At 38.9% G+C, this 21705-nt stretch overlaps 1 protein-coding gene across 1 annotated transcript; it reads right to left on the bottom strand.

Moving 5' to 3' along the window:
• Positions 1 to 3849: 3849 nt before the first annotated feature.
• LOC143884756 (delta(7)-sterol-C5(6)-desaturase-like) lies at positions 3850 to 18580 on the bottom strand. The gene is made up of 3 exons (XM_077388513.1): positions 18209 to 18580; positions 11812 to 12117; positions 3850 to 4456 (listed from the first exon to the last, which is right to left on the bottom strand). The coding sequence occupies exons 1-3, from the start codon at positions 18423 to 18425 to the stop codon at positions 4164 to 4166; spliced, it is 816 nt and encodes a 271-aa protein (XP_077244628.1). The 5' UTR covers positions 18426 to 18580; the 3' UTR covers positions 3850 to 4163.
• Between the last annotated feature and the right edge of the window lie 3125 nt (positions 18581 to 21705).

Raw genomic sequence — 21705 nt, 5'->3', positions numbered from 1 at the left:
GAATTGTTTGAAACGACTTGATAAGTTGAACAACAAATGCTACAAATACGATAGTAACTCTCTTAACCATTTGGACTCCAGTGATTGCCGGTATTCGGCTATAGGTGGAGCCATGAAAATCGCACGTGGTTGTATGGTTCTGATGAAAAGATAGCAGTGGAGTGGACTATATCTTAGAATAGGGAGTTTTTAAAAGTATTCTTATGATCTCGATCATTATTTGGAAATGGAATAGTGCGCACACACACATAAGGTATCTTTCGCAACTCATGGAAAGACAGATTTTCAAAATGAAGACAATGGTGAGGGGTTAGTTCTTGATAGCAAGGATGATGGATTGAGGTCCCTCTATAGAGTTGACTAGGCGAGTTGACTTGGTGCAATTGCACATGTGCTTTGGTTGTGCTGATCGAGTCAGGTAGAGTCATAACCAAGATGATTCGTTGATGTGTAACTAGTAATTCAAAAGGCAAAGGGGCAAATGATAGTTTGTGACGACAACTCATCGGAAAAATCTTCCGGCAGAGATTGTTATGATTTTGTCTAATTTCCTACTCCATGTAGGTTTAACCTTTGGCTAGTTACCTAGTGCAACTAGGATTGCTATGGAGGTACCTGGTTGGACCAAGAGAGAGAAATTAGAGTTAGTCCGAGCCTCTCACTTAGACTAGAATTAGGTCTTTGGCTTGGAAAAGTCCTACATATATTTGTGAGAGAGGAAGAATGTGAATGGTGGGAGTGAGAAACAAGAGAGTTTTCTTCTAAGGGTTTTCTCTAGTAGTGAGAAACTGAGAGATCTTTTATATTTTTTCTTGGGTTTTCTCTAGTAGCGAGAAACTGAGAGATCTTTTATATTTTTTCTTGCGTCTGGTCTTGATTGAGAAGTCAAAATAAAAATGTTACTTGTGGGTTACGAGTGATTTAACCATATTGTAATCTTTTTTATTTATTTCTCTTAGTGGAAGATTGTGTTCTTGCCCATAGACCCAGGCAATTTGGCCAAACGTAACCACGTTGAATTTTGCAACAGATACATCAATATAGAATCAGATCGTTCTCCATCTATAAACATCTCTTTCCACTAAACCACCTTGTATAAGTTTTGGGTTGCATTGAATTTGATGCATTTTTGGTAAATTTAAAAATGCAAGTTGACTGTTTTATTAGGGTGGGAGGATTAACGCACTAATCTTCCGCGTTCACTGGGCTGACATTCCAACGCGCTCAGTTGCTTTCAATATAATCACTAAAAAAAGTATTTCATGGAAGCTACATTTCTTGTCAAAACATACTAACCCGTATTATTAGGGTATAATATCCTTACTCCCTTGTTTAAATGATAATCCCTTTCTATTAGACACTTCTTCCAACAGCCAATTAGAATAGCTTCTAACAAAATGAGGGAGTCTGTGTATCATTTCCATATTCATGTTTATCATTAACATCTTCTCCTAATAGACAATGCAATGCACTGCACTGAACTATTAATATGTAAAGACGCGTTCCCCAATTGTCAAGACACGTGAACTGAGATTCAATATTCACTCCCTTGAACGCATGTCTCTATCATCATTTTTAGTTGGGGATTAAGTAAAGCGTGTGTAGGTAAGCAAAGCGTGTTCAAAGGTCACTTTAAGTAAATAACGGTCATATATAGTTTTATATCTATCATAGTTTATGCTTCCAAATTGGCCTAAATATCCTATTCGCAAATAAGATAAGACTCTCTTGGGATTGCAGGAATTTTCTAGACAAGTTTGGGAAAGAAAGCTCTGTCCAAAATTTCTTACTTTTCCATTGATTTGATTGCACAAATGGAAAAAGTACCTTGAACCACACCAATTCCAAGTTTTAGGGATTTTTTTTTTAATGGTTGTTTTAGTTTGAGGGATCTTCAATTTATAATTGATATCTGCTTAAATAAGCCATAATTATATATTTACCACTAAATTTTGGATACAAAAAAACAAATTTGAGGGATCTTCAATTTCAAGCGATGGAATTTTGATGTACAAAGTAATCCCAAGGAGGGCCCCAATTCATCAACCAATGAGAGTGTTACGTGCCTAATTGGCCGTAACACAAACAAACAAAACAAAAGATAGAAAGGGGGGGGGGGGGGGGGGAGGCAAAGGTTGATTCGAGGCAACCGGACCTCCTAATGGCTCGATTCGAGAGGAACCATGACTCTCCTCAAAACAAAGTTTCCTTTGCTGTCGTAAAATTCTTTTCTACTTGATAATTGGGGAACGATTCGAGAGGAACTAACATCCACTACCCTACATAAATAACTACTTGATAACTAAATCACATACGCCATAATAAGTACGCATCAGAGAGCCAATGGGGAAAAACCTGCATATGGTAGTAGTATGCATTTCCATGTATTTGTAAATACAGAACTGCTGGATGACGTAAAATGGGCATAAAATGCTGGATGACGTAAAATGGGCATAAAATGCTGGATGACGTAAAATGGGCATAAAATGCTGGATGACGTAAAATGGGCATAAAACAGATTTTATGCACATTTTAGTTTGGAAATGGGTAGGGGTGTAAACGAGCCGAGCCGAGCTTGGCCAGGCTCGGCTCGGCTCGGCTCGGGCTCGAACCAGGCTCGGCCAGCGGCTCGCGAGCCTTACCGAGCTCGGGTTATATTATGTTCACACCCCTCATCTTCCCTGGACAGTCCTACTAGTGTAATTTGACTACTTTTTTTACACTATGGGGGGTGATCCTAGTAACAAATGGGGTTCCAAAAATGAAGTGACATATTTTGCACCCCCGCCCCCCTTTCACCTCCTGGACAACCCTTTTAATGTATAAATTAATATATAATATATATATTTAATGAGAGAACGATTCCTACACACGTGTAGATAAGTTATCTACACACTAGCTTAAAATATAGTGGGGGCCACATTATTTGGGTGATCCAAACCATTCATTTTTAAGGCCCTCTCATAGATAGGGTGTCCACAAAAAATCAGATCCATAGAATCATCCTAACCATTCGAACTTTGGAGGTAAAAAATGAACTAATTTGTGAATGTTTAAAGACATCCATTTTACCTCCACAAATCGTAGGGTTGGGATGATCCTATGGATCTGATTTTTTGTCGACACCATATCTATGTGAGGGCCTTTAAAATGGTTGGCTTGGATCACCCAAACAATGTGAGCCCCCACTGTATTTTAAGCTAGTGTGTAGAGAACTCTCTACACATGTGTAGGAACCGTTTTCTCATATTTAAATATATTACATTCTTAACGAGCCTTAACGAGCCGAGCTGAGCCGAGCCTGGCCTAAATTAGGCTCGGCTCGTTAAGCTTAACGAGCCTGGTGAGCCGGCTCGGCTCGGCTCGTTAAGGATTCGAGCCGAGCTCGAGCGAGCCTCCGAGCCTGAGCCAAAATTGACACCCTTAGAAATGGGTGTAAAATTTGTTTTACGCCCATTTTACGTTGAAAAAAATGGAGCCTAAGGCCATGTTTGCCAACCATGAATTTTTTTTGTCCATGGAATAGTAGCTTACCAAGTATTGAGAGAGGTGTGAGGAGAGCTGGAGAGGGAGAGGAACGAGAGAGCATGAGTGAGGAGATAATGCGAAGTGGCATAAAATAAGGAAAAATAAAACTCTATTTTCGATAGAGTTTCTCCTGTCCCTACCTGTCACCCTTTCCCCACTCGTGCCCTCTCAATTCTCTTCATCTCCCACGCTCCTCCCCTCTCCCACCACTTGAAAAACCAATATTCCGAGGGGAAAAAAAAAACTTTCATGGCTGCCAAACGTGACTTAAGAAACACAAACATCTGCAACAAAATCATCTCATTTGTATCATATCCTCCCTAAAAAAAGGAACACTATACCCTGCCTTCATAGAAGAAAATGTAACCCAAAAAGGATATGCCACATGGCATTCGGATGATCGAATCTCATCCAAAATTCACCATGTGCCGCTCCTAAATTATGGTTGGTTACACAAATTAATGGATTTCCTGTTCTCTTTGCATGTATAGTGCAACAAGAAACATGAGTTACATAGCTAAATATCACAAGAAAGTAGCAATTCAATCAAAGCTACATGGAAGAAGGGAAAGACACAAGTTGAAGGCCCATTAACTTTAACCTGGCCAAATGATCCATCCCCTTGACGAATAATATCATGACACTTTCTCGGAGTCTTCCTTTGGGTCGCGAAGAGTTCCGAACATCCAATCCATCCATATGGTGTAATGGCCATAGTTGTGACGATAAGTGGTGTGGTGAATTGTGTGGTAGCCAGCGCCCATGACAGGCCACAAGTTACCATGGATGCAATCATGAATGTTGGTAGTCCAAATGCCCTCAATGAAGAAAACAATCATATGGGTCGTGAAATGTGTTGGGATGAGGAAGAGCGCCATAACATGTGGTAGTGCCTGTAGAATACCATCCAGTGGATGGAATGCCAACCCTGAAAAGAATTCATGAATTGTGACAAGCTATTTGTTTAATATGGAAACCACTTTGAACTGGCAAAAAAAACAATATGACATATCAGATGCATTTTAATAGGCATGTCAATGGGAATTCTCAAACTAACAATAGACAAAGATGCTTAATATGGTATAGATGAATCCTCAGATATAACTTATACTTACGTAAGCTATATCCATAAGGTGAGAAAATCAATCTCAAATGCTGGAAGTTAGTGTGTTGCTGAAAATACAATTGTATGCCCAAATTGCTCCAGTGGACCTCACGATACTAATAACACGTTATCATTTAATTTTGACACAATAGATATTTTGAGATGCATATGCATTAATAAGGAAAACAGTACTCAAAAGTTTAAGATAGGCCATGAAGCTAGGACTGCTTTATATCTGCCTAATCACAACACCGGCTCTTGTTCCACTCGGATTTCATATACTGCATTTAACTAGTTTATATTCTAGTTACCAGAGTGGGAAGCGAGTACGGGAGGTGAGGGGTTTGGAAAAGAGAAAATATGGAAAGCAAACATAGATTCATATCTAGAGTGTCAATTTGGATCCGAGGTGTTTGACACAGCAACCCTTAAAAATCTACAAATGGGGACTCTCTACATATGGAATGTGTGAACTAGTGTGGCTTCAAAGACTGTTATCTAAGTTAGGGCTCTCTACATCTGGTCCTTTTTTTTTTGAAATGGCAACATGATATATATTAAAAAAAAAACCGAGATGGTCCTTAAGGATTACAAAGAAGGAAAGAAAGGAAGCATACAAAATCAAGGCGGGAGGAAGTCAAATCATTCCAAACCCAACCCAGACACACCCGCCCTAGCTAGGGACTCTGCTTCACCATTAGCAGACCTCCTGACATGCTTAAAAACAATAGAAGAACCACGAATTAGATCTGAAATCTCCTCAAAAAAGGAAAGAAATCCCCACGGAGGAGCCACGACTCCCGAAAGCCAACTGATAACATTTGAAGAGTCATCTTCCACAACGTCATAAAATTCACTATCCAAATGCTTGATAATACCATGGAAAGCCGCCTTTACCTTCGCCTCATTTGAATCACTTAGTCCGATGGACCCAGAATACGCCCATAAAACCTCTCCCAAAGAATCTCTACATATGCCTCCAATTCCAGCCGCCCCTGGATTGCCTAAACAAGAACCATCAAAATTCAATTTCACCAAATCTGCAGGAGGGGCTTCCCAATGTTGAATAATTTGAACTTGCGCTCCCCTTCATTGCAAATTATTTGCCAACCTTCCCAAAGATCAAATGCCGATACAAACGAAAAGAGGGGAAGACTTCTAGCCCAAAGAATTGATACAGCTATAACCCTCACATAAAGCCAATAAGGAGATTTAGCCACCCCTTCAAACACCCTAGAATTCCTTTCTTTCCAAATGACCCACCAAGTGGCCAAAAGACAAATCTTCCATAGAAACTTTTCTTTCTTTTTCCACGGACACAACTCCCAGCTCTTAATCAAATTTGGAATAGAACTAGGGAACACCCAGCAAAATCCAAAGCGCAATAGAATAAGACCCCAAACCTCTCGTGAAACCTTACAATAAACAAACAAATGATCAATGGAGTCTCAATCTAATCTGCACAAAGGACAATGATCCACCAACCACATTCCTCTCTTTCTTAGGAATTCAATAGTCTAGATACGCCCACTACAAACAGCACAACCAAAGAAACTCACCCTAGGAGGACAATGAAATTTTCATATCTTGGCTGAAAGAGGAGCCACGGAGCTGCTTCACTAGGCACTAAGTTAAAATAGAAAGATTTGACCGAAAATGAACCTAATGTGCTCCAAACCCACACTCTTCTATCAACCCCACACCTTTTGATATAACACCCTTCAATCAATCCAAACAGTTGAGTAATTGAATCCAATTCTCTGTCAAAGAAACCTCTTCTGAAACTTGGTTTCCAAACTACCTTAAGATTCACCCTTTCGAAACAATCGGCAACAAACGCCTCTTTATGAGAAGAAACCACAAACAAGGTAGGGAAAAGCTCCTTAAGAGGCACAACCGAACACCAAGAATCTAACCAAAATCGAATCCGATCGCCCACATATACTTTGAACCGAATGCCTTTGCTAAACTCATGGACCAAACTCATAATATCACGCCAGACAGTCAAACCTTTCGACTTGTATTCATCAGCAAACCTTTCGGCTTGTAGTCAAAGCTTTCTCTACATCTGGTCCTATGAACTTGTATTGTGATAACAAGGCTTCCATAAGCATCGTGTATAATCCTATTCAACATGATCAAACAAAACATACTAAGGTTGATCGTATCATCACACGGGAGAAGCGCAAGCAATGACTGATTTGTACCCCTTGCATTCCTACCTAAACAAAACTTGTTGACATCCATATGAAAGTCATCACTTCGGATCGATTGTCTTAGATAGTTGGCAAGTTAGGCATGAGTGATATCTTTTCACCAACTTGAGAGTGCTGAGAACTTGAGATATAGGAGTTTACTGGAGTTACTTTATGCATACGGGGGTATAACTATAATTTTCTCTCATTTCACTTCTAGTGAATTAATTGTAAATAAGTTATATTTATAATATATAGGGAAGAGACAGAGTGGTCGACCACATCTCTCTAATTCTCTCATACGATTTCTCTAAACTCTCCCCTCTCTTCCTCCTCCACTTCTTCCGTCTTCTTCCGCATTCCATTCGTTAATCTTACAATTTCTACTTTGACCTCCCCATCAACTAGACATGAAGAATGCATTTCTTCATGGGGACCTCTAAGAAGGGGTGTATATCGATCTCTCAACTTTTTTCAGCCCAAGTTTTAGTTTGATGATAAATCGCATTGGATTAAGGAGGAACTAAGGTGATCACTCTATATTTGCTAGAAGGAATCGTAGGAGCATGGCCATCCTAGTGGTATCTATAGATGACATTGTCATTACAAGCAATGATGCTCGAGATATCAAAGAAGTGAAAGAGCACCTGCAAGGGTATTTGACATCAAAGACCCAATGCCTCATAAATACTTCTTGGGAATTGAGGCGGCAAGATCAAAGTATGGAATCTTCATATCTCAAAGGAAGTATTTGTTGGACCCACTATAAAAAGAGACTGGAGAAGAAAATTGTATGAAAAAGAAGACATAAATTGAGTTCATGAAGATTCCATGAACTCATGAAATGATTTACCTCATGACCAATCGCTCAGATATTGCATATGCAGTAAGCTTAATCAGTTAGTCCATGCACTCTCCCTATTCAAATCACCTTGAAGATGTCTATAGAATTCGCATCTGTCTCCAAACTGCCCTAGGAAAGGAGTTTTGTATGCCATGGTCAAATGGATGTATAGGGGACTATGATACCAATATGGTCGGCTCTGTTAGTGATCCAAGAGGCAATTTGGTTACATTGAAAAGTACGAAGCAAACAGTTTTCATCGAGTCGAGTGTCGAGGCAGAGTATAGAGCAATATCCCATGCCACTTTTGTGCTCATGTAGATGATAATGCTTTTTAGAGGTCTAGGAGTGAGTTTATATGCCTATGAAATCAAGTATTACTACCAATCCAGTATTCAATGAACGGACCAAGCATATACAAGGTACATTGTCATTTCTTCAGAAGAGAAAATAGAAAAAAAGGTTAGCATCGTCCCGTATGCTAGATCTAAAAATAAATTGACAGATATTCTCACCAAGGCACTAGCAAGCAAAAGGTTTCAAGATATTCCTCATAAGCTATCTATAGTTCATCTTGAGGGAGGTTTAGAGTAAAATGTTTTTCGCGTGCATTAATAGTGACGTGAACAGTGAAAACCCTAACCATAAGAAGGATATTTTTTTCATTTCCAATGTTTGTCACATATGAGCATAAAGGAGAGAAAGCTACACATATTGTGTAACTTTCATCCCCACGAAATCCTGTCTCCCTTCTCGTTTTCTCCATCTTTTCTTCTCTGTTCATTCTTTCCTTTATAGCTTCCCAATTTACATAATTCAATGTGTAGTTGTAGCAACTTATTTTGTTTTCGACTGACCTAACATTGGTCGATACCCTTGGCGTTGCAAACCAATGATGAGGGTGTGACTGAGACATAGAGATGCACATACTTTAAGATAGACGGATGACTTCTGAGTAGCAAACCACTGAGAAGATTGCTTTTAAAAACAGATCCAAAGCTTTCCAGTTAGGGGTGTAAACGAGCCGAGCCGAGCTGAGCTTGGCCAGGCTCGGCTCGGCTCGGCTCGTTAAGCTCAAATGCTCGGCTCGGCTCGGGCTCGGGCTCGAACCAGGCTCGGCTCGGTCAGGCTCGGCCAGGCTCGCGAGCCGCTCCCGAGCTTTATCGAGCTTCGTTATAAAGTTTCGCACAAATCGCAAATGTCACAAATCGCAAATGTCGCTAGCAAAAGCAGATATGAAAAAAAAGTAATCATTACATACAAAAAGTAAATTCCTGAATTTATAAAGTTTAAAATGAAAAATTACCAAAAAAGGCAGTAAGTTATGACAATTAAGAAAAAAATACCAAAAAAGGTTAAAAGTTATGACAATTACGGGAAAAAATAAATTTCGAATTTTCACAACCGTCATTTTGCAGATGATGTTGACATGACATTCGGTACGTTTTTGCAGATTTTGAAATGACGAGCCTTAACGAGCCGAGCCGAGCCGAGCCTGGCCTAACTCGGGCTCTGCTCGTTAAGGATTCGAGCCGAGCTCGAGTGAGCTTCCGAGCCCGAGCCAAAATTGACACCCTTATTTCCAGTAGATAATTATGACTTGTTTTCAACCATTTTCCACAAAACTAGTTTCTACATAAAGGTTTCTATATGATTTTCGAAGAGTTCTTATGCAAAAGTAAGGTTACCTGGAACGCGGTTCGTTCCGGTACGGGAACGGGTACGGGGTACGATGGTAGTTTGGTACGCGGTACGATGAGGGTATATATATATATATTATATATATGTATATATATAATTTCATATATTTTTACAAGAATGTCATTCCATAGTACACACTACACACATTTAATACACAAAATATAAAAACCTCGTGTATGTCATACATATTTTTTCAAAAAGAAAGTTCCGATTGGAATATATGAATATCCTTCCATAGTCCATACTTCATCCATTTAATAAAAAAATAAAAAAACCTCATGTGTGCCCTACATATTTTTTTCAAAATAAAGCTCTAGTTCCAATTCAACCCAAAATATATAAAATTTGTAGCTCTCTCCATCTCTCTTCTAGTCTATATGCATCTCTCTCTCTTTCTCTCTCCCGCGGGTCGCCGCGGTTCGTCATTTTTGGCAATCCGGGTCGTTAGTGAACCACGTTTCGAAATCGTGCGACCCCGGATCGCGAATCGGAGGGTGGATGGTGAATCCGGCAGCAAAACATTGTTTAACGGCTCTGATCCTCAATCGATGGCCCAAACCATCGATCGATGTACTGTCACATTGATCAAAAATTAACTCATCAATTGATGCCAGGACTAGTTTTTTGGCAAAGTAATTATTTTCAAGAATTGCTAAAGTTGTCTATTTGCTTCCAAATCAACTTTGTTTCCTTCCAAACTTCTTAAGATTAGAAACATGAAACCTAACCTTAGAATTAGGGTTTTATTATCTAAAAACAACTTCTGATTTTACCAAAGGCTTTGAACAAAACTTGTTATTTTTATCTAAAACTGATTTTTAAACTCAAGGGATTTTTTTTTCCAAAAACCCCCAACCTATATAAAGGCTATGAATTCCCAATGGCAAGGCACACCAACTTGAGTGCAATTATACCTATACAGTCAACTACATTGGAAAAAAAAACATTTGAGACTTCATATTTTTTTAGGATTTGGATAAAGTTTCAAGGGTAAACAAAAGTTGGATGGGCTCCTAAGCTCTCCAAAGGTTAAAAGCTGAAGATTGCAACCCCAAGCCTCCATTAGATGTCAGTATTTTAGCTCTTTATGGTTTTTGCATCTCCAATTTCCACACCATAAAATAGGATGCTTTAGTGAATTCTACATATAGGTTAAATTAATTCCACGTGTAGTTTCATATACAGTTAATATATCATAAATTTAAAATCCAGTAGACTACATGTATTTCAGTTTGCATTCGATCAATAGCTATTTCCTCATATTAATCATCATGGTTTCAAAAATAATATTAGAATTGCATCTTTAAATTAAGCTCCTTTTATTTTTAATACCGAATTATGGATTTAAGGTTGGCATAGAACTAGCTGCACAGTCCTATGCATCAATCAATATGCAGATATGTAGAATGGAATGAGCCATTAATCGCTGGAATGATCCATCAGATCGACTGGTTAGCAAGTTGATGGAGACAATCAGATTGTTCCGACTAGCCTTGGAATCCTATTTCATATATCAGTGAATTTAGTTTCTCTGCTACCTACTGAGCCTTTTTCAATGATTATAGCATGCTAGAATAGTGGAAGGGTTAAAATGTTTTGATTTAACCTTCAAAATCTAGAATCCAAGTCAAATTTGATATGACTGTCCAGAATCGACATCTAATTCCGATCAATGCTGCTGGATCTCGATCAATAGATTAACCTGTCGATCAAGCTTGTGCACAGACAGTCAAATGAAACTTGATTTCTAGGCTTAGTGCATTAATTATTTTTGTTCATTTGCTTCATGTTTTCTCCTTTTAGTGATAAGATAGTATTGCACTTATTTTAATCCAAATTGCATCAAGAAGCAAGATTAAATGTAGTTTTTATGATTGAAGCAAGGAATCTAAAGCAGAGACCGAGTTTTTGGTCGAGTGGAGTTGGTTCCTAACACCTTCTGACCCCATAAAAAGAGAACAAACCTTACTTCGGGGCAGTATGTCTGGTCCTAGAGAGTCAGTCATAGGTCCTAGGCCGTAACGAGGTGACTAATCTCTTTGAGATGGCTATCCTACTCAAATCACCAACCATCGTGCTTACCAGATCCTTGTCTTTTGGAGGTACACTATTTGTCCTGAACATCGAGTCCCTTTTTAATTTTTTGTTGGGTTGTTGAACCAGCCGTGTGGATTCTTCTATTTAACCCCTCATCTTTGCATCTTTGATTAACAGCATAACTATTTAACACTTAAAATAAAGATTATCAACATTGATTAGGATTCAGTTGAAAGAAGCAAAGACATGAAATGGGCAATGCTACAGTTCAATATCAGGGTCTTCATACTGACAGGATAGCTTTTACATAAGAAAACACGTTTCTGTTTGAAAAAAAAAAAAAGTCACTTTAATCTGCAAGAAAATCAAGCGAGTTCAATCGAATTGATGGTAGAACTTACCAGCAAATGGAGAAAGTGTATTCTGCTTGTTGTAGATGTGGTGTGTTGCATGAAGATGCTTGTATAAGGGTTTTATGTCATGCAACTCTCTATGCATCCAGTAAATTCCGAACTCAACAATCCCTAAATATATTGTCAAATATACAAGATAGGCAGGCCAACTAACTTCACTTATACTAGAAAAACACCTTGTCCAGCCACTTTCAATCATGTACTCTGAAACTGTTGGAAGAGCGCTATAAAAGGGCATGGCTTTCATTGTGACCATTATTTGCAAAAGTATGGACTCATTTGAAGGTATAAAATCTGTGCAAAAAAGACAGGGAGAAAATGTTATCCGCAAAAAAAATGATGAAAACATCTCTTTCAGGATCTCACTCCACAGCCAAGCATGCATTTTCACATTTCAACCATGAGTTCATCTTATCTTTTCATTGATGCAAGTTCTATCTCATAAAAACATAAGAGACTGAATATATCATATGGAACACTACGTAAATTCCAAAGACAGTCATTCTAATTCGGATAGAAATTCCATGAGACTATAAGTAAGCCCTAAGAGAAAGGAATTCATGACTTTCTCAAAGTATTTAGAGCATAAAATTAGGCAGGAGGTCTGTTGGGAAATACTATTATGATGTATTTTATTGTATATGTTGGGGATAATCTAGTCACTCCGAATTACTTACTCATTTCAACTCTAAGGGTTAGACAGTAACTACTGTAATTTCACAGCCTAAAGCACCTTTTTGACATTCCATGAGTGTACGTGATTAGACCTACACCATAAGAGGGTACTTTGTCAAAAGATATCCCCCTTTTTACATATCGTCAGCCGATCTATATCTGCAAAATATCACTTTCAATGAGATCAACAGCAAAAGGGAGAGGCAGAAGGGAGTTTTGAGGCTAAATCACTAGATGAATTATGATAAAAAAAAAACTAGCTAATTATCTGGAAAAGTGCAGATTGAGGGGACTAAATCTAACTCTCTTTTTCCTTTTGACCAGGAATAAATCTAACTCGGTTTAAGATGAAGATTTTTCTTGGAACGTCAAGTGTTGGGCTCTTTTGGAAAGGAGGGCTGCATCAAGGAAGTGATTAGAGCTAGAAAGGCTGGCTGTTTATTATTCAAGAAATTAAGCTTGAGAAGGTAGACAGAGGAATACATCAACGTGGCGAGGGAGAAGGTTCGAGTGGTCTGAGTTTGATGCAATGGGAAAGACAGGGAGAAGAGGGCAGAATTTTCTCCCATGGGATCCTGGGATCACTGTCAAGCCTGGTTTCAAACTGCCCCAGTTCAGTGTCATAGTTAAGGTTGAAAAACGCTTGGATAATGGCTTTGTCTGGTTGCTAGCGCAGTACATTGGCTGACAGATTCCCTCTTAGAGCGGTTTCTAGGAGGATCCATGGTTTTAAATTTCGGCCGAAATCCAAAATTTAGGATTTCGGCCGGGACTGAAACCAAAATTACCGAAATTTTGGTTTCGGCTCCGAAACCGGAATTTCAAACCTTGGGTGGAGCTGGATGTGTTAGGGAGAAGAGGAATCTTCTTATTACGTTGGTGTCAGCTTAGATGTTGTTCGATTTACAGATGAAATGAGCCAACAAAATTTTAGAAGAGTAATAATGGTGTTTCTTAAGAGTTATTGGATATGGTCCACTGAATGAACTGTTCGTCACTTTTAAGAGACTTACTGAGTAACTTTGATAAGTCCGATCTTCTGTGTGATGTTTTGTAATTAGTTGTAATTGATTATTATATACACGAATGCTCCCGCCATTACAGAGGGCGAGCCTTGGCGCAACGGTAAGGTTGCTCCATTGCAGGGCTAAGGCTGCGTACATCTAGCCCTCCCCAGACCCCGCAATGGCAGGAGCCTCGTGCACTGGGCCGCCCTTTTTTTTATTTATGACATGGTAGTAGAGAGAGTTCTGATCAAATCCTAAATCATAACCCTAGAATCAGATTTTGAGGGTTTCCTTTTTCTCAAAGTCAAAGATGAAAATGGAAACCAGCATACAATGCATGGATAATGAAGGTGTATTTTTCCCTTTTGTTCCATGCTATCTATATTGTCTTTGGATGAGATCTTTTGTTTTTTTTTTCTTTTTGCGAAGCATGGATATAGGATCAAGCAATGTTTTTGAAGTTAACCAAAGAGTAATCAATTCCACGAGAAACAATAAAACAATGACCACCTAGGATTGATGATTATTACAGTTTATAAAATAAATTAATTGGAGGGCTCAGTCCGCTAGAATGTTTATCGGTAGCTGAAAGGTTGAAGAACCAACAGAAGAGGGCTCATCCCATGATGGTAAGAAGTGAGAACCTTACTATTATGGCATGGCTTTTGGATTTGGTGGAACCCCGTAGTAGTAGAAGTTATTATATACAAATATGTAGCAAGGTGCTTAATCGAACGAAGAGTACTTCTTGGCCTCCTTGGAAAAAAGGGGAGGAACTTGATTACTACTCCCACATAGCCCCTACTATTGAAGACATAAAGAAACAAACTGAATAATGTAACTAGCCCATAGCCCTTACTATTGAAGACATAAAGAAACAAGCAGAACAATGTATGATCTTTGAGTTCCTTGTTGGTAAGTTGGTTTAACTCCAGATCTAGAACTCCAACTTTTTCAAGTCCTCGAAAAAGATGAGTTACACTCTCTTGAATCAATTTACAACTGTATTAAAGGTGACGCTAGCAGAAAAAACTACTACGATGGTGTTGGTTCAACAACTAGTGTAGAACATTCAGCCCTAGCAAAGGACTCTAGGGGCAATAAAGGAACAAGAAATGATTATGGGAGAAATTAGTCATGTTTAGGAACTTCCACGGATGATAAAAGATAAGCTAAACACTGAGGGAAAAGAAGAGACAGCATTTTTTATCATCTAGAATCGAAGAAGTTGATTGGTGGTGGTCGTGAGAATAACAAGTTGTATTTGCTCATATATATAAATAAGGGTGTCAATTTTGGCTCGGGCTCGGAGGCTCGCTCAAGCTCGGCTTGAGCTCGGCTCGAATTCTTAACAAGCCGAGCCGAGCCGGCTCGCCAGGCTCGTTAAGCTTAACGAGCCGAGCCCAATTTAGGCCAGGCTCGGGTCGTTAAGAATTTAATATATTTAAATATATATATATTATATATTAATTTATACATTAAAAGGGTTGTCCAGGGAGTAAAAGGGGGGGGCAAAATATGTCACTTCATTTTTGGAACCCCATTTGTTACTAGGACCACCCCCGATAGTGTAAAAAAAGTAGTCAAATTACACTAGTAGGGCTGTCCAGGGAAGATGAGGGGTGTGAACATAATATAACCCGAGCTCGGTAAGGCTCGCGAGCCTGACCGAGCCGAGCCGAGCTTTTGAGCTTAACGAGCCGAGCCGAGCCTGGCCAAGCTCGGCTCGGCTCGTTTACACCCCTATATATAAAGAATATCTATCCAACAACCCATCATTGAAAGCCAATTAATCATATTCGTCCATTGTATATGAGGCAATGTCACCTAAAGCATTTTTGTTGAAGTCGAGTTATTATTTCCTAAAAAAATTGCTTTGAATAGCGAGTCAAAGTTACGCCGTGAGACGTGTCAATTTTCAAAGTAAAACTACTTATGCTCCTAGTATCAATAAAAGATCCACACTATTTTCATTAATCCATTCAAATGTTTGGTTCCTGCCCCTCGTTGAGTGTATACTCATGGCTTTCGTTACTTTATTATATTTTATTAATGACTACTCATGTACTACTTGGATATATTTGATGAAACATTGTGATGAAGTAACATGTATATTTCAATTATTTCAAAATTTTTACAAACCCAATTTGACGTTAAAGTTCATGTTTATTGTTCGAACCAAGGATGGGAGTATCCATACCATGGTTTAAAGAAGTAACTCCTAGAAAATAGTACAAAACACAACTTTCTTGTTCCTACACACCACAACAAAATAATAGTATGGCTAAGCGAAAAAACCATCACCTTTTGGAAGTGACTCCATCTTTACTCATCGGGATGAAGGTTTCAACAATATATTGGGTGAAGTAGCTTTGAGTCTTGTGACTGCCTCCTAGGGCGATGGGGGGATTATCCTATTCAACTCCTCAAATATGGTAGTACGCAGGGGCGGAGGCACATAGAGCATGAGGGGGACCATGGCCCCCCCAATGACTAGAAAAATCCCTTTTATGGGCATGGTTGTACAGGCATGATTTTCTAGTTTAGTGGCCATAACCCCCACTCCCCCCCCCCCCCCCCCCCTTCCACATTCCCAACCCCAAATGACCAATACTTAGCAAGTGTAAATTAGTGCGGCCCCTGCAAGTGTAAATTCCTGGCTCCGCCCCTCTTCCACAAAGGTCTTCAGTTCTGTTTGCTTCATTCATATTTTAGTTCCCACAAGAAACAAGTTAGAACCGCAGTTCAATTAATGTGTCTTCTTAGGATATTCTAGTACTCATAAAGGACACAAATGTTTTAGTCTAATCACTCAGAAATGATTTGTATCTAAAGTTGTCACCATTGAAGCATTCCATATTTTTCTTCTTTGAGTGAGACTGTTGCACCTTCTTTAAAGAAGATGTCACCATTGAAGACATTCCATATTTTTCTTCCTTGAGTGACACTGGTGCACCTTCTTTAAAGAATTCAACACCTCTCTCAATTATTGTTGAAAAGTCAACAGAATGCCCTCAAGTTCAACAAATCCCTCATGACAAGCCTTTGCAGGTTTACACCAAAGGAAGTCTCGGATCCAGCAAACAGACCAATCCAAAGAACACCTACAATCATCTATCTCAAGCTTTTCTTCTATTCCTCCATATTCCTCCTCTGACTTGACCATTGTTCTCCATAAAGAAAAGAGAACTTTTACTTGTCATCCTATTAATCATTTTTTTCTTTGTAGTTTATTGTCTCCTTCCTTTCGACCATATCTAGCTTCTATTTCCTTTTTTTCGTAATCCTACAAGGCTTGCAAATACCCCATTTCATCCTAAATGGAAAGAGACTATGGCTTAGGAGATGGAAGCACCTGAAGAACAGAGAAATTGGGATCTAGTTGACTTGTGAAAAGAAAATATGTGGTAAGCTCTACTCTTTGAAGTACAAACCAGATAGTATGGATTGACATTTCAGCTGATAGATTTCAATTTCGCTAGTAGCCGACACGAGATCATTAAGTTTCATTGCGTTATTTCCACTGAATTCAAATATTTTGGTCCCAAGTCGGTCTTGTGTCAGAGAGTCAGTGAAATGGATAAAAGAGTGAAAAGGAATAGTGTCAGGTTGCATTTCATCCACCATGTTACACAGGAAGAAAGTAAATACAGATAGAAAGGTGTCAGGGTTCAATACTACAAGTTCTGTTCATGAGTGTTGTGATCAAACTTAAAAGAGCCATTCCAACTTCTTCGATGTGCAAGAAAGGCTTCTTTTTTTTTTGTTTTTTTTTTTTATGGGTAAGCTGGGGTTAGGCAGACCCCCACCTGATATATTAAAATAGATAGAAAAGTACATCATGAAGAGCAAAGAGAACAACCCCTAACACATGAAGGGGGATACAAGGACTCAAAAATGCCCAGAATAGTAAAGAACTTAAGAGGTACTAAATAGCTAAAAGGTTGGCACGAATGTAAGACGTAGTAAAGAACCTTTTTTTTTTTTTTTCGTCTTTTTTGAAACATGGCAGTAGTGAAACCCTGAGAAGCATTCCCTCTAAGATCCTTCTATATGGATTAAAGGGATCCCAAATGTATTCCAATAGTGGAACTTCAAATGGATCACTGCCATAGGAATCAGTGAAAACATTTATATCATGTGCTCAAACACTTAGCCTACTTTCTTAATCGAAGAAACTTTAGTCTTCATTGAAACAAATTTGTAAACAGAATTCTGTGACTGTTTAAGGAGAAAAGTTAACCAGTAAACCAAATCCAATTGACAACAAAACACTTCAATATCGAATCAACAATGATTTTCCACCTAGTCATATTCTTCAAATCAACAGATTTACAACAAAAAAGGAAAGTCAAAATTAAAACCACTCCTACTGTCCATTCCAAACAAGTAAATTCTACATGCTGCTCAAACAAAAAGAAAACACAAATAAATAAATAAAAAGAAAGACCCAATCTGCTTAGCATTTGCATTAAAGAAAATCAATAATAAAGTAGTCCTCTGTAAATATCTCCATCAATTCAAGTAAACCAACATCAAAATCCCTAAAAAACACTACAGAAAGCCCAAATCGAGAACCCAAGCCTATCAACAAAGAGAGCAGATCTGACAATTCATATTATCTACGATCAAAAAATCTATCTTAAAGAAAAACGAGATACAAAACTGAAAATCACAAACAAGAAAAAGAAGAGATTCTATACCTTTAGGAAGATAGACATTTCTTTTCCAGTAATAGATATAGAAACTCCATAGAAATCCAGAGATAAAGTAAAGGAGGAGTCCTCCGATGTAATTTCGGAGCCAAGCCTGGAGAATGTGAGGAAGCGGTTTCCACAGATGATGTGGCAGTAGATTTCCGAGGACAATACGGTTGTAGAAGTCGGTTTCGTCAACGAAATGCTTCAGATAGTCTTCCATTCCTACGGGCGTGTGTCAGATTCCGGCGAGGTTGGCCGGGAGTTCCGGCGGAAATACTGAGGGTGTGGGTGATGTGAAAGTGGGGAGAAAATGTATGACCGAGGAAATATGTAGAGACGAGGGGGAGAGACAGGCAAACAAGGAGAAAGTGCGAACAGTATCTTTCTATTTTTAATCCAGTCTTTTCTCAAATTACCTTTAGTATCCCTCTCACCGAAGGTTGCAACTTGGGTCAGGTTTAGAAATCATGCGACTTGGGTTGGGTAGGGTTTTAGGTTGAAAAACCTGACCCGAAGGAAAAAGCCCGAAACCTGAAACCCGACCCGTTCAGATACGCGGATTTTAAAATCTTGGATTTCCTCAAAATCCTGAATGGGAGATGAGAGAAGGAGATTGTCTGTCGTTTTCTAATTTTTCGCCCTTCTTTCTGTCAGCAAGAAAGTAAGAGATCATCCCATGTTATGGGTTTTCGAAATCTTAGGATGGGGAAGAGATTTCTAAAACCTGGATTTATTGCTTAAAATCCAGGATTATAAAGAGAAGCGAAACGGGCGGCCTTCTTCTCTTGTCTCCCGTCCATGATTTTGAGGAAATCCAAGATTTTAAAATCCACGTGTCCAAACGGCCCAATATAGGCGTACTATGACATTCTTAAATATCTTATTTATTGGGTTTTCTAATATATTGATATAATTATTTTCATTGGGCTGATCATGTGTTGTGATGTGAAAAAATAGTTTCCTTCTTAAATTCATGCACTTGATTATATAAATTTAAACGTTTTTGGCATGAAAATTTGTCGTTTTTTCTTTTACAATCTTTGAGATTAGTAAATATCCTATGATAAACAATAAAAACCCGACCCAAACCAACTTGAAAAAACTATCTTGGGTAGGATCAGGTTTATGAATCTAGGGCCGACCCGAGATAATTTCCAAAGAAAAGTAAACCTGAGATAATGTCTCGCTCAATCGATCATGCTTTGACATCAGTACATTGGGTTGTGAAATTCCAAGGGTGGTCCCGAATTGGCAACTAATGAGGAGGTAAAAAATTAGGTTGCTAACAAGTTTTAACTCTTTTAGAAACTCAAACCCAATTTTAGAAGATTAAGAGATCAAGATGAAATTCAAGCACACAAGTTAAATCTAAAGGTGCAATGCAAGTGTAAAGCAAGAGATTAGAGAGAATGCACCTGAGATTTAAAGTGGTTCGGTCCTCAAACACACAAGGCCTACTCCACTCCACCAACCAAACCCGTTGATGGCTTCACTATTTGATTTTCTTAACTCCGGCGAAGATCGGTGCCGATTACAATTCCGAATGCTTTAACCTTGGTGGCAATCTACACCACGGAGAGTGGGCTCCGCTTCTCCGAACACTCGCCCAATACAAAGTTCTTGAATAAGAAAGAAGGAAACAAAAAATCCCTCACAAGGGTTTACAACTTTGAATAAAATGTACAAATTGAGCTTAATGATCAAAATCCTAATCTTAGAGGATGAGAGGCATAAACAAGCTTTGATCACTCTTTGGATGTTTAAATGAAGTTTTTGAGTGTTAGGATTGATCATTGAGAAGGTGGGAATACTCATATATATAGAAAAACCCAAATATGACCGTTTTGTGGCATTGTCGTAAATCTGGCAAAGTTCCCAACGGTCAAATTTCTTCCCGTTATAGTGTTCTCGGAGTTCCAGGAATACAAACAGAAAATGAAAAAATGCTACTGGACCATTTCTCGGAGCTTCGAGGAATGTCTCGGAGTTCTGAGCTCGGAGCTCCAAGAATTCTCTCGGAGATCCGAGAAGCCTATGTCAAGCAGATTTTCATTTCTGATTTTTGGGCTTCCAACTTTACACCAAGTTGGGATTGTTATGAGGGTTCCAAAGTATTGGAACACCACAAGGACAATCACTTAAACATTTAGGGTGCGTGAGATTAACTTAATTTATGCCTCTTAAAATCTAATACTAAGATTGGATCTTATACAATCTAATATGACTTCAATCTTCAATTGATTCTTCAAGTCTTCATTCGTCTTGGATCTCCGATGTCTTTGGCCTTCATAATGTGGTCCAATGAGAACTTTTTGGCCTCAATCCAAGCAATCTTGTCTTAACACAATTATGATCTACAACTTAGACATCAAACACATTAGTGATCTTAAATCACTTGTATATTGGAATCATCAAAATAAAATGGGAATTGCCAAGGTGGGAACCATTGGGCTTACAGGTTGTAATGTGATCTTTTTATTACTTTCGATTCAGGTACACCGTGATCAATCGACATTGAGATATTGCGTCCCATTATATTTAGAAGATCTTGTTGGAAAATATTGAGGGTACTGTTATTGATAGAAAACAGAAACTTGTTGCTTCAAGACGTGATATCACTTTCCTTAAGACAAGATTCGCCCCCACTAGTAGTGTCCAAAGGAGATCCGTGAATTGCCTCCAAGATACAATGAAGCCTAGTAGGGAAGCCCTACTAATGTTTGATGACGCGTAGCACTGGCGGAATCAAACCCGAAATGCCCTTCCGAAATTTCAAGCCTTAGAGAAATTTCTAGATATTGTTTCTGCAGAAAAACAGTATCTAGAACAGTAAACAAAAGAAAAAACAGTATGTAGAAATACTTGGAGATTTTGTAGGAGTGTAGAAGAGAGTGTAAAGTCTGTAAGAATTGCCAATTCGTTTTTCTGTAATGAAATGACTGAATTCTGCACATTTTGTAGACCACCTGGTGTCTTTTCAGTGTGAAAAACATCTCTACAGGACACATTTCCAGAATGTTTGAAATCTGATCTTTAGATCGCACCCATTGATATTGAACGGTCCTGATCGATCCTAGAGGTGACTGTTGGTTTGAGTAAAACCTCTCTTCAACCCAGTCATCGTTAGATCAACCATCTATGGTGTGGATCGTACCCCTTTGGCACTTGACCGTTGGGGGAAGAGACACAACCCATTTGATGTGTTCTTTGACCGTTGGAGTTATGGGCTCGTTGGACTGACCATTAGGCTTGCGAAGTGCAAAGTGCGCCTAAAAAAGCGCCACTATGCGCCCATTGCCCATTGCCCATTGCCCACGCCGCGCGCGAGTGCAAACATTGCGTTGCACCATCCCGCGGGTCCAACCATGGGTTCAACCCAATGTGCAATCAACAAGTATTAGAGAAGTGTAGTGCTTTATAAGCCCTTCTCTTTCCTTTTTCTCATTCGGTACGGGACTATCTTTTCAACTACACTTCTACATCCATTTCTAAAACCAAAT

This window comes from Tasmannia lanceolata, unplaced genomic scaffold, assembly GCF_043159265.1.
Source record: "Tasmannia lanceolata isolate RefF3 unplaced genomic scaffold, GAP_Taslan_0.1 ptg000008l, whole genome shotgun sequence".
NCBI lineage: Eukaryota > Viridiplantae > Streptophyta > Magnoliopsida > Canellales > Winteraceae > Tasmannia > Tasmannia lanceolata.
The sequence above is the reverse complement of the archived record's forward strand: the minus strand, read 5'-3'. Positions and strand labels throughout refer to the sequence as shown.

Bases quoted from the DNA above. Each gene is read 5' to 3' on its own strand.
- LOC143884756 (XM_077388513.1), bottom strand. From the start codon at position 18,425: ATGGAAGACTATCTGAAGCATTTCGTTGACGAAACCGACTTCTACAAC. The intron at 12,118-18,208 runs GTATAGAATCTC...TTTTTTGCACAG, and splicing joins AAATGTCTATCTTCCTAAAG to ATTTTATACCTTCAAATGAG. The intron at 4,457-11,811 runs GTAAGTTCTACC...AATTCTTTTCAG, and splicing joins TACACTTTCTCCATTTGCTG to GGTTGGCATTCCATCCACTG.